We start from the raw sequence: 14,375 nt of genomic DNA on the forward strand, positions 1-14,375 counted from the left end.
TTCAACTACTCATCCGCATGTGACAGATGACTCAAGACATTATTTCTTTTCCCTTTTGTATTCACTTATTTCAATTGACTTTTTTATAACCCTTTTTATAATTCTTGTAAATATTGTGTATATAGTATATTGTGTTTTCCTGTTATATAGTACATATAGTATGTATGGTCCCCTCCCCCTCCATCTTCTTGTGAGGGTCTCTGGTCTGGAGTTCTGAATATCAGGCCTGTGGCATTCTAAGCTACATCTGCTGTCATGGCCTCATCAACCAGCCCAGTCTTCATGGCCTCCTCCAGTTGTCCACACCTACCCAGATGAACAATTCTCCAACCTGCCCATGATTTCTCTTATACTCTCATCATCAGCTATGCCTTGTATTTTCTTATCTTCTCTGTTTCTGCTCGGCTGACCTTTGGCAGATGGGTCCCTCTTGTCTCCCTGTTAAAAGGAGTTTTCTTTTTTCTGTTTAAAAAGAGTTTGTCTTGCCACAGTCGCCCTCAGGCTCTGGAGGTTTCAGGTCGGTTTTTGTAAAGCGTCTTGAGACAATTTGTATTGTTATTGGTCTATATAATCATACTAACATATTTAATGTCAAAATATCAGATTAAGTTCATTCAAGTGTGAAACATGAATGATGGGTCATTGATGATTGGTGTGATCATCTCCACCTCCGTCTCCTTTTACCAAGGACAATTTACTGCTGAATGAACTCAGATGAGTCTGACTTCCCCTCTCTTCATCTTCATGTTTCTTTTTCTTGACTGTTCATGCCAATTTTAGCTGTAATCTAAGAGTCCAGCTGAACTTATTCAACGCTTTTTAGGTTACAGCTAAAATTAGCATGAAAAGTCAAAAAATGACCATGATCTGGATGACTGAGAACCTTCACAGACAATTTTAGCTGTAATTTTAGCTCTAACTTTCTTGACAGCATTTTTAAATGTCCCTTGCAGATAAATACAGATCTGCAGAATATCCATTCACGTGAAGCTTTTGAATGAATTATGTTGTCGGAAATAGAGACTAGCCTAATTTACAAGCATCTGTACAACATGTTCAGTATTAAGGTCTTTACAAACTAGTTTCTACGGAGTTATCAATGGTTCATCAATGTGTAAGTGAGGAAAGTGATCATTTGGTAAAAAGTAATAAAAAAATATTTACAGACAACTGTAAACATACATAAACAAGATAAATATTAAAAATATGTGATGGAATGGATATATCCAATGACGTAATTTAACTATACATTAAGTATAACAAACTAAGTCTGCCTCACACACTGTTACAACATACATTGCACAAAGGGTGTGCAGAAATAATAAAACATATAGTAACACTGATTCTATCTTTTCTGGATTGCAGTTAAAATCTACAGCTGTTGGTGGCCTTTTTATCTAATATTTACAAGTCAGTACAGATTCAGTTGAATTGTGACACTGAAATATTTTATCATGTTATTATTGTTTTGTATATAAAGATGAATATATTTATTTTGGCACTTCTGTGATCCAGTGTTGACACTGACAATGTTGACAATTTTTTATTCAGCAATTTCTACAGTTTACGACAAGAAAGACATAATTTTACTGCAGTTATGTTCTCTTATTTTTTGACTCTGTAGATGTTTCTTTTATCGTTTCATGTCAAGTGTATGGTTGAATCCAGTATTTCTATCACTCTGGGTTGTGTTTTTCTGTTGAGAAGACCAACCAGCTATAATAATCATTAATTACAGTAAGCATACACATTTATAAATATTTTATTACCACAATTAGTAACTATAGTGCATGTGTAAATAATAGGATGTATGAGTATGAAATTAAGTCGAGCATTATTCATTCACTTGCACTCTTATTAACTACTCCACTAACCATTAGTAAATGTTCATTCAAGTGTGAAAATGTTAAAGACTTTTATAACTGCATTTATAGTTATCAAATTAATGCTTTATAAATGATAAATTATTATTATTATAAAATATTACCACAGTGTCACAGGAGACAAATTATTATCTACTCTTTTCAGAATAAAAACTATTAAGTACTGCACAGTAATAGCCAAGCAAATCTGACAACAGCACGTTTATGGATTTGACTGTGGTTATAGCATCTGACTATTCTTCCCTTTGTATTCTAAAGGTTGTTGATGGTTTTGAATTATGTCTGGTAGAATTGGCCTTTTCCAAATGATAATAACCAGTTGAGATTAATTGTTCACTGTTGACTAGGCGGAACAGTTCAGTCTCTAAGATACTGTGGTCCACAGGCTAGTAGAGAAGGCCTGACACTGGCCTTGCATCAGCTTTGTATTTCACAGCCTCAACCCTTTATGGGGCACTCAATGAAATACTTGAAAATTCTAAATTTCAACCGTAGAGTGTTATGTGTAAGAAGACTTTCCTTGCTTTTGTGGCATTTATGGTAGTTATGGTTCCTTCCTGTTAAGTGGTAAATAATTGTAAACATGTATTTAGACCACATGCTTATAAACATTACTAAGAGGTACCCACATTTTAAAATGAATGCTGAAGTTACCACGATTCTTCACTCTATAAATGGAGATAGCAACAGATGAAATTTGTCCTGGTGTAGACGAATCTATACTGTCTCTGCAACTTTTCTTGCTGGAATTTATATTGTATGTTGGTGTTTAAAAATCAACTTGAATGTTCTGAAATGTTTATATTTGGAAGATGAAAGTAGATCAATAAGCTGCTACACCCCGATTCCAGGTACATGTTTGCCTTCTTTACCACTCTATAAATGAACTTGTAACCGTTGCCAGGTTTGACCTCCTTTCAGATGGTGGTGCCCTAGCAAGGAAAAGGACTTTTGGACACTTCTCACAAAAATGGTAATGTTTGTCCAATTTTTCATTGGTCCAATTTGTAAAAATGCAAAGAACTGTGAAGCTTAGCCCTCTGTACTAGATTTGATCATTTAAAAATCCATATAAGCTTGGTTGAGCTTATATGGTCAAGACAAGTGACTTGTTTCACACAAAAGACATTGTAAAAATAAAAAAAAAATCGTCTGAAAATGATGCTGTCCGAACTGTGTCCAAAGACAAAGGTGAAGCTTTTTTTGGATTTATTGTTGGTGTAAACAATTATACAGCAGTAAGGTTTGTAAATTGGAACACAGTTAGTGTCTATGCAGTACATAGGATGGTTTCGCCAAAAAAGGGTCTTGGTGATGTGAACCTACTCACTGACACATTGCTGGCGTGATCTATACAGGGCCCCACTGACCTCCCTGTCTTCCTCTCTGTCTTCTATAGGAATTCCCCCTTTTTCTCTTTTTAATATGATTATGCAGATCCTAATGTTAAAATGAACTGAAATTATACAAGTCTTCACCAGAGTTTTTCTCAGCTGTTCTTTGTTTAATCAGCAAAAATCCCTATATAATGCAGGACTTGCCTTTAGCCATTTCAGGAGAAATTGTGCTAAAAATGCAGAGACTACAAATGAATATAAAACGGTAAATAACTGCTGAGACATGTTCATGAAACATCTTTTGTATACTCACGCAGGCAGGTGTTGTGGGTGAAGAGGCGTTGCAGTCTCTGACACTCCTGCCACTGGTTGCCACTACCCTCGCAGTTGCACCACAGTGACACGTCTGCAGAACTATTGCTGATGTAATTTGGAGTCATGATGGTACCTGTGGATCAGACAGGTCAAATGTTTGTGACTTATCTTTGGACAAGTCAAAGGTTCTACAATTTTCTCTTTAAATTGTTTAAAACCATGTTCTAAAGACCACTCTTCTGCCTTTTACAGAGTATTTTACAATGAGCAGTTTAGCTGGAAAGAGTTTCTTGCCAAAAACACAAAACAATTTCTGTTTCCACAAATAAAAGATAAACCAATGCCTGCAAAACAACACAAAATGTTTTATATTTGCTAAACTAAATCCAGAAGCCCAGATTTTGGAAATGAGATGGTGCCTGAATTAGGCTTCGACAGCTCTTACAATTACCATAGATCAGTATGTGTTAAAGGGAGAGAAACAGCTAATGGCAGTTCTTTTGATATCAAACACTATTTATGACAATGAAGACACCTAGCAAGAATTAGCCACAGAAGTTCATCAATAAATTCCCCTTTCAACATTTCTTTATTAAACATAATACATCTATGTGTTATTCAGAGAGGTAATGAGAAACACACTGCCCCCTTGCTCCTAGTCATTATGTAAAGCTTAAGTTACCATGCCCTAACCATGCTCAGATCCATTTTTAACACTCACAAACATAGAACCAACATTGATCATCATATATAGCTAATAGGTGGGTTTCTATTCATCTCTTTCAGTGGGCATATTCAATTTGCACATAAAGATGCCTGAAATTCCCAAAATTTCTGTTATGTTTTGTGCATTTTTAATGGTTCCACATATTAACAATAGATCATCATTATGTTTTATTTAAAAGTATTAGATTTTCCACATTTATATATATAAATATATGAACATATTTTTGAGAAAATGACTATGAAAAGGGAGCCACTGGTTTCATTTTACATCCATACTGCCTAAACTTACTTATTACATAAGTAACTGGACATTTTCTGGAGAGTGATCCACCTCTGAGTTCAGGATATACAGTTTCAATATCTGACATAAGCTGTCATCACAGACCTACTATTCAATTTAACATGGTCCTGGTATCCCATTTAATTTGCCATCCTACCAGAATAAACATATAATGCATATGATTTTTATTTATTTATTTTTTTTTAGGAAAACTATGCACTGCATTCATGTAGTTTTCTACTGAAAGGTCTACCAAGATAAAGGGTCGAGTCTTTCAAAAAGCTTTGAGCCTTGTAGGAAAGTCATCTGTCACTGTCACAGCGAAAAGAAAAACACTCAACACCTCTATCCACATCTGTTGTCAGTTGTCATACCTCGTCACTTTCTTACCGTACCATCTCCTCTGGCTGATCCCCTCATTTACACTTTTTCACCCTATCTACACCATCTCTTTTGGATTCCTTCAATCCACTCTCTGAATCCTGTACTTTTATTTTGAGATTACAGTTTTGTTTTTGTTTTTTACAATTTTAGCTCTTATTTCAAATCTTGAAATTGTATCTTCAATGTTTCAATGTCAGTCATTATATGTGGGCCCAAGGGAAAGGGAAAGGAAAGAAAGGAAAGGGAAAGGGAAAATTAATTTCAACTGGCCAGAGTAACCTATAGAACCAACAATTTCAGCTTCTTTGATCTTTGGTTTCAGTTCCTTTCTCTTGCCTTGCGGAAACAGGTTCATAATCAATAAGAATGGATAGAATCAGTTCAATACAGTAAATAGTAAATTTACAGGTTCCATGTATGTGTGTTATTATCCTTAATGAAAATGTAGCATTAGTGGTTTCAGTGTTTCATTAAAAGCTATTTTGTTTATCCAGTCTCCATCCAGAAATATTTTAGTTTTCACAAATGAGGTAAAACGTAAATAGGTTCTTAGAAGGACCCTTGCCAACCTATCCTGAGTTTTCTATAACAAAAACTACAAGAGCCTTGGGAGGGCATATGAAAAATGTTTTGCCCAATAAAAAACTCAGTTCCGATATATATTTTAAAAATTAAAAACATTACCTTTATTGATTGGTAGATGACAATATGTCAGGAGAGATAATAACAAGAAGGCTACGTATTTTACTTAATAGAGAAACCTTCATCTGTGACGTTTGTGAAGATTCTCAGTCATCTAGGTCATGGTAATCCAAAAGGCGTTGAGTAAAGGCAACTGGACTTGTAGAATTTCTTGAAGATGTTTCACCACTCATCTGAGTAGCTTCTTCAGTTCTGATAGACTTCTTGGAACTTGAGGTTTAAATAACTCTGAGTTATCACCTGATGAGTGGTGAAACGTCTTCAAGAAATTCTACAAGTCCAGTTGCCTTTATTCAACACCTTTTGGAGAACTTCATCTGTGATGAAGTGATGACCTGTCCTCTTATCCAAAGTCAACTACTGGAACGCTGAAGCATTTAGCATCGGCCATACCATATGCTTTGTTACAACATGGTTTTCTGTCATATTGCAACAGAGACAGCTCTACCCTTATTTGATTTGATCTTTGAGTTCATACAGGAATCTCTATCATCAGTTATTATCCATAGCCTTTGCATTCTCTTGAGTCTCAACTTTTTGAGTGGTCATTACTCTTTCATATGCTTACTGTTATAATTTTATGCTTACTGATATTACGCATACTGCAATCTTTAAATAACACAGTGTTTCTGCATTTTTTAATTTACAATCCCAAAAACATTCCATTGAATTTGGTCAACTCGTAGATCAAATGTTTCATAGATGAAGCCTCTTCTACCAAATTTCAGAGAAATTTGTCATACAGTGTTTACAAAACACCATTTCAACTCTACAGTTACTCTGCTGGTAGTTAGATGTCGGTGTACGTAAAATGCATTTTATGTAACTTAACTGCTCCTTTCCCCTTTTCAAAGCTTTTTCACCTCTCCCCTTCCCCTTGGGTTCTGTACCTATAAGTCCAGCGTAGGCTCGGAGGCAGAGACCTGCTGAGTCTTTCAGACAGCCGCTGGTTGTCAGATGAGATGGCTGGCAGTTATTCAGGAAATCAGCCAGTCTGGACCTGGCAACAACACAAACAACAACTCAACATCAAACACAGAACGTGGCCAGGAAGTTTGAGCTGGTGTGTAAATTAAGGTGTGTGTTTTTTGTTTTTTTTTGTTTTTTTTTTAGAAATTTACATGCCAATCTAGGTCTGTATGTAGGGTTTAAGTCCAATTTTGACACATTTTTTCACTTTATAGTGACTTAACACTATGACACATTAGTTTACTAATTAATCCATAATTTGTAAAACATGAGTCCTACATTAATAGACAACAGTAAGCAGTTCATAAATGCAATTATAAACGCTTTAATCATAATTCATAAGCATCCCTATAATGTCTTCAATAATGGTATTTTTATACTTTACTAATGATCAACTTCATCTCATCTTCTGCTACCGCTTATTCTGACTAGGGTGGCAGGGTTAATAACAGGTTTATAAATGTGTATTCTTAATAATGGTTATTAATGTAGTTATAAAACATTTATTGATATTGTAAACGATTTAGTTAATCCAAAATGGAAAGAGAGGACTATATGTAAAGCATTTATAAATGATATTTAAAAGCCCAGTTATCCTCTCAACTGAAAAACAACACAAACAGAGACAGGGTGATGATTTCAGAGTAATGCAAAACAGAAAGATTTATTTCAACTGTACACTTGTTATAAAATGAACAAAGATAAAATCACATAAAATATTTTTATTTGTTTATTTTTATTTTGTTTGTTTTTTCTGTACGCTTCCAGAGAAAAATGCAGCTGGAGTGCCTATACAATCTGATATAAAAGTTTTTTTGCTGTGAAGTGTAAAAATTGCTGAACAAAAATTCGCTAGTGTCAACACTGGATCACAGATGTGCCAACACACGACAAATAAACTCTTTATAAAACAATAATATGCAAAATATTTCACAGTGCCGCTATACTGACTTGTAAACATTAGAGAAAGGGATTTTAGCTTCTTGAGTGAAAATCTGGTCCACTGCTGAAAAGAGCAGACATAGTCCTTCCTCTACTGAAGCACCAAAGATCAGGCCAACAGCTGTAGATTTTTAACTGCAATCCAGAAAAGATAGAATTAGTGTTAATATATGGTTTTTATGATTTTTGCACACATTGTTTCAATCTACAGTATGATACATAACACAGACTTAAGTTTTGGATTTATTTATTTATTTTTGCATTTTGTGTCTCCTCCTGGCTGTTTAAAGGCTTTACAGAAATCATACCACGTGACACAAGTTTTCCACTAATCACATGCCACTTTACGAGTCTCGCTGTTTTGGGTCTTCCTATTGGTTACTCTTCTTAAGATGTGCACATTTATGTCCCATTGCTTGTCAGTAACTATGCTGAAGTAACATTTGTTTGTTCATAAATTCAGTTTCTTCACAATAAAAAGGTAAAGTACTTTACCTGTGACTCGGCCATGGTGTATAACTGAACGTTTGCTCTGTCGACACGTGTGTTCACTGGGTGGAGGAGGGGGAGGAACTGCGCTGTATAAACAAGAAGGGGGAGAGGTGGGGGGCAGCACAGATTTTACATACCCTGCATTTAAGTCCTTGAATATATCCACTTAATTGCATCATTGTAATTGCTTATTATACAGTTGTATGTGAAAAGATTTTATAATTTTTTTACTGAATGATCTGAGAACATTCCATTAGTTTAATTATTGTCTGTCAAACTCCCATCCTGTCTCTCACTTTGCACAGAGATCATTACAAATGTCACCTGTTGATTGACATCAGTGTTATTGTGGTGGGTTGCAGCACTCCCACCCACTGCGCATGCCCGGTGTCAGTACCTCATGCTAGCGACTAGCATTAGCACTAGTCTATCAGTAAACAAAGTTAAAATACTTACTCATGCCAGTCAATGGAATTTCTGTGCTCGTATTCCTCCTGGCCCAGATCCACTCCATGCACTGTATATAAATGAAGTCTGCACCCTTTTAGAGTTCGGTTGGAGTTCATTTCATAAACGCAAAGCTGTGGCAAGTCTTGATGACACTTGTAAGCGTGAACTTTCTGTCATTCATTGATTATCAACAAGCTTTTTATTAACTGGCTGTTATTTATTTATATAAATAGTTGATCCACCGTTCTGAAGACGCTCTTCAATTATTCAGCAATGCAAGACTTGTACTTTTATGTCACATCGCAGGGGTTCAGTGTTAGTAATGTTTAAGAGACTGCACGTTTTGTTATATAGTGTGTACAGGTGAAATAAATATTTTTGTATTCTAATAGAGTTATCTTTGTCCGGTTTTTCAGTTGTGAAGGTAACTGAGCCTTTAAATCTCCTTTATAAATGCCTTACAAGACATAGTCACCACATTAGCTCACAGATAGTTTACTAACACTATAAATGTTTAATAGCTACCTTAATTAAGCAATAATTACAAGAATAATGCATAAATGTATGAATACACTTTTCATTGACACCATACACCAACATACTATTAGTAAATGTAAATGAATTATAGATAAATGGTTAACTGATCATATGAAAATACAGTGATTAAACTCGTTATTGAGAAGTCTCACTAAACAAAATTTACTACAGTGACATAGTCATACATGACAAGAAAAAGAAAAAAATACATAATCTGAGCTGGCGTGCTGTGGGAATGAACACTTTGACTAATAGACAATATCCATTTTAAGTATTTTGTGATTTACTAAGGTGATTCAGTAACAAGGATTCTTTGTTCCTTGGACTGACAGTATCTCAAGGGAACTTTCTCAAAAGGGTAAATGTAGCAGTATTTGTCACCATAAAGATATATCTGCAAAGTACAAATGCATGAATATCATCAGTGATATGATGTAAGGAGACTGAAGGATTTGGAAAGAATAAAAACAAAAGTATAAAAGGTAATGAAAGCGCTCCACATAAAACAATTTAATAGCAATTTAAAATGTTTTTATTCACAATCAGCACCATGCATTCCTATGGGTTTCATATCTGACCTGCAAAGGTCATCACGGCGGCAGAAGCTCTGCTGATGGAGGCAGTTGGGTTGCAGACCCTCCATTTCCTGGTAAGAACAGGAGGGCACAATGGTTTTCCTCCGCCTCTCTCCACACAGGGTGTTGGTGCATGGGCAGAACAGGACACCCAGGCTGTACTCTTCAGGCACGCGCTCCAAGAAGCGCCGTAGGGCTCGGTGGCACTTGTGCTGATTGCAACGGTTAGTACCGGACACTGGCTTTGTGCAGGCCAGGACATACTCTGATCTTAAGGAGCCACACTTCTCATACAGGCCACAGTCCTGTGCTGCCTTCAGACACTGGTTCTCACCATCAAGTTGCATGAAAGACGAAGCTAAAGAGGTGAATATGACAAATACAATACAATACTATACAAATACAAGGAAAGACAACAAAAAGATACTCAATGTATGTTGAGCAGTATACTAGAAATTGAGATGTCGTATCTATCAAATAGTATCAAATACTTTCTATCAGTTGACTATTAATGTCTCCATCTGACATACTGTTGGTAGCAACAAACTGGTTTTTGAGTGAAGGCTGCCAACCCCTGGTGTAAGCGCTATTGTGTGTGTGTGTGTGTCTGTGTGTGTGTGTGTGTGTGTGTCTGTGTGTGTGTGTGTGTGTGTGTTTGTGTGTGTGTGTGTTCTTGTCATTTGTGTAAAGTGTGGACATTTTGGCCGGTGCTCACTTTTTTTGCCTTTTTGAAGGTTAAAACTCAGTTTTAGGGTGAAGGTTACAATTAACTGATGGTTATGGTTAGGGTTAGGCATTTAGTTGAGATGGTTAGGGTTAGGGTAAGGGTCTAGGGAATGCATTTCACCAATGAGTGTCCAAGATGTCCGTGTATGTGTGTGTGTGTGTGTGTGTGTGTTTGTGTGTGTGTGTGTATTTACCTGCCACTAAGGAAGCCATGCGGGTATCCACTAGTGTGTCGTCATAGGGAGACATCTCCAGCTCATCGTCTCCTGGTGAAAATGTGTACACACATATGAGCAGACAAATAAATGATCATTGACAGTAAGACAAATGCTGGAGTAAACAGTGGAATGTAAATGAAGGAAACTCATGTCCAGAACTAAAGGAAAACACCTAGGGTCTAATACTGAATATTGGGGAATGCCACACGAACAGCAGTGGAAACCAGACCAAAACTGTGCTTGAGAACCATGAAGGAAACCTCTCATAAATCAAGAGGTTGTTATTTACTGTGCTAAACACTGCTCTACATGTGTTTCCATCCACCTGTTCGTTTTATATCTGTCCATTGCCCTTGTCACCAAAAAGGTCCATCTATATAAAATTAATTTCTTTTCATGACTATATTGTGTAAACAAATGCAATTTATGCCTGGTTTATGTTAACAGGTAATATTTATGTGAAGACATAAGTATATGAACTTAAGTCCTGTTCCTTTTTAACTACAATTCTGTCATAAATCATTAACACACCAAACAAAGTTAAAGTGGCCTCACTATTGTATGTACACTAATGATTCTGTCTCTAAATTAAACTGGGCTGTTCACTGTGCTGGTAATTACTTCACAAACATTACAAAGAAGGTCTCCCAGTGCATCTCCTGCTGTGCAGAGTTCCCTGAAGTAAAGCTGAGTGGGTGCACTTTGCAAAACTTTACATTCTTTACTTCCTTTGACGACCTTCCCTTCATTTTTTCAGTGACACTCAGTCCCACCAGTGTCTCACTCTCTCTAGTTCATGCGTAAATAAATAGATACACATTGTGCAAGTTTTGATTTATGGTTCCGCTGCTGATACTGAATAAAGCTACTGTTGATGGATGTATTTCCCACAGTAAATGTGTTTGCATGTTTTTCATTTATCTTGTCACAAAAAGCAGCTCTGAGAAAGCTGACTTTGTCTCATCACTGATGAAGAGACTTCTGCCATGCAATCACCACAATTGTGGTATCCGTTCATTCACAAGTCACAAGCCTTTCTTTACCTCACTTAATGCTGTCTTCACTATTAACCATCACCCCCAGCACAAGGAACAGGTAAGAGAAAGTTCAGACTAACATCATACTTGTTGTGATCTGTGGTCTGTGTATGCCACCTTAATAGCTTTTGTAGCCTCAGCAGTTGTGTTTATGTGTTTATGTGTGAATCTGTGCTCATGGTGAACGTGAGGTCTTTGGCAGTAAAATGGATGGATTGTGAGCACTTGTTGGGACTCGGAGGGAGTGTGTCATTAGAAGTACTTTGAAGACCTGGTTCATATGGACCACAGTGCATCTGTGCCCGGCTTTGTGAGAGTGGATGGAGACACGCTCCTGAGTGTTAGAGTTTACATCCCCCTTTCAGTGGACAAGGCATGTGTCATGGTCCATGCCACTGTTACTACACAACTGGCCAAACAGCTGGATCACCTTGGCCACTGTTTTGCCAACTACTTATGTACATTTGTTCATAATGCTAATTCTATACATTTTTTGATTACACTCTCTATTTTACTTTACTAGACAATACTTAATTTTATTTTATGTTAGTCTAATTTTATTTTATCTTTCTTTTTACTTTTGGTTTTTGAGAATGTTTCTTTCATGTGAAGCTAAGCTATTGTGACCAAGTAATTTCACTCGTGGATCATTAAAGTCTAAGTCTAAGTTTAACCCTCATGCCCTCCTCGGGCATTTTTGTACTTTTTTTTCTTTCGGAAAAATGCATCACAAGAGTATAAATGACTCTCACATGTCATTGTCATTTATATTTTCCCCCTCTGGACACCTTTGTGGCAAAAACGTACACGCATGAAGAAACTGCCATAAAATCATCATACTATATTAATATTTTTTTCTACTTTTTTTCATGAATCACTTAAACAACTTCAGACCTGATCATAACTACCAAAATTCCAAGAGTTTTCAGGATTTTAACCCTTTAAATCCCAGTCTGAAAATCATAATTTTAAATGTTTTTTTGTTTTGTTTTTTAATTATTTTCCATAAAATAAACAGTAGGTGGATGGGACTTTGGTGGTAAATGGAGTCTTGGATATGTCAAGGATTAGCAATAAAACGTATTTGTTTGCATCATTATTTTGTATGTAGTGTCAGATTTAAAATTAAAAATAAAACTCCTAATAAAACAGCCATAAAATCTTCATACAGTACATCAATATTTTTTTCAGCTTTTCTTTCCATAAATCACTTAAACAACATCAGACCTGCTCAAAACTATCAAAGTTTCAATAATTTTCAGGATTTTAACTATTTAGATTCTTATATTTTTAGTCTTTAGTCCACCCATATGTGCACTGTGTGCACTGTCTGTGATGCTGAATGTTTCTGCTGCTGTTAACAATGGGAATTTGAATAAAGGGATATCTTACCTTATCTTAAATGCCAGTCTGAAAATACAGAGTTTTAAAAAATTTTTACAAAAAAAAAGACAAAAACTGAATTACTGTCCATAAACTAAACACTAGGTGGATGGTACTTTGGTCGTAAGTAGAGTCTTAGATATGTCAAAGATTAGCAATAAAAATGCTTTGATTGCATTAGCATTTTTTATGTAGTGTCAGATACTCCCTCTGGACACGTTCACAGCAAAAAATGCCCCATAGACTTCCATTATAACTAATTTTTTTAATCTGGCTGTCATTCCAGTATAAAACCATGTGTGTACTTGTACAGCTATCTTGCTGAGAGCCAGTTTAAGTTTTATACCATCAGATCATCAGATTGAGGACATTTGTGTAAAGTGAGGACATTTTGGCCGGTCCTCACTTTTTTGGCCTCACGTTTTGGCTGTTTTGAAGTGTTTATGTTTAGGTTTTAGGGTTAGGGTAGGGTTAGGTATTTAGTTGACACAAAGAGGGTGTGTGTCTGTGAGTGTGTCTCTGTGTGTGTTTGTGTAGTTTTGTGTGTGCGTGTTAGCAAGAGAGACAGTGTATAGCATGAATGGATCATTTCATCGTTGATAAAGAACATCCCTCAAAGGAGGATGTTTTTCATGAGTCTTGCATGGAATTCTTTTATTTCTACCACCTTATACGGTGAAATAACTTTTAAATCAACATCTGATTCATCAATATGAACATTGCGCACATTGTGCATACTGCAACACTGAAAACAACAAAAGAGAACACAACAGAAAATATGACCTAAAAAGGCTATACACAGTGCCTACACAGTCTACTCAAGGTTATATGTGATATGTGATGTACAAGTGTGTATTTAAACAATATTACCCGAGAGGGTGTGCTTTAATGTCATTTGAGCACGATGGTGAAGCACCTCGGTCCGCAAGCATCACTGAAGTGCTCAAATTACGTTTAAGCACCCCCTTGAGGATGATATTGTGATTATACAACAATTACCAACAAAATAAAGCATACAATTAAATATATATTCGTGTTGGTGGACATTTTGCTCTCAAAATTTAAAGTTTTTTGCAAGTGTGCTTCCCGTTTCCATGGAAATAAATGGGGTCTGACTAATAACACAACACAATCAGTCAACACAATCAGTCACGTCAGTAGACTGGGCGGCTGTGGCTCAGTAGGTAGCGTGGGTTGTCCATGAACCGAAGGGTTAGCGGTTCAATCCCCCCAAGTGTGGCATATGCCAAAGTGTCCTTGAGCAAGATACTGAAACCCCAGTTGCTCCCAGTGCAACTGGCATTGGTGTGTGAATGTGTGTGTGCTTGTGTGAGTGAATGGGTGGATGTGTCTCTGACTGTAAAAGCGCTTTGAGTACCTTTGAGTAGGTAGAAAAGCGCTATATAAGAGCAAGACTAT

At 36.3% G+C, this 14,375-nt stretch overlaps 1 protein-coding gene across 1 annotated transcript in view; it reads right to left on the reverse strand.

The window, feature by feature from the left end:
• LOC125008416 (GDNF family receptor alpha-4-like) overlaps nt 1-14,375 on the reverse strand; it is a 62,450-nt gene that overhangs the window by 17,082 nt on the left and 30,993 nt on the right. The window contains exons 3-6 of the mRNA XM_047585640.1: nt 10,513-10,584; nt 9,596-9,950; nt 6,518-6,627; nt 3,534-3,668 (exon numbers count right to left, since the gene is read on the reverse strand). Of these exons, the coding sequence (XP_047441596.1) occupies nt 3,534-3,668; nt 6,518-6,627; nt 9,596-9,950; nt 10,513-10,584 (672 nt within the window). The remainder of the gene's footprint in view (nt 1-3,533; nt 3,669-6,517; nt 6,628-9,595; nt 9,951-10,512; nt 10,585-14,375) is intronic.

This window comes from Mugil cephalus, chromosome 5, assembly GCF_022458985.1.
Source record: "Mugil cephalus isolate CIBA_MC_2020 chromosome 5, CIBA_Mcephalus_1.1, whole genome shotgun sequence".
NCBI lineage: Eukaryota > Metazoa > Chordata > Actinopteri > Mugiliformes > Mugilidae > Mugil > Mugil cephalus.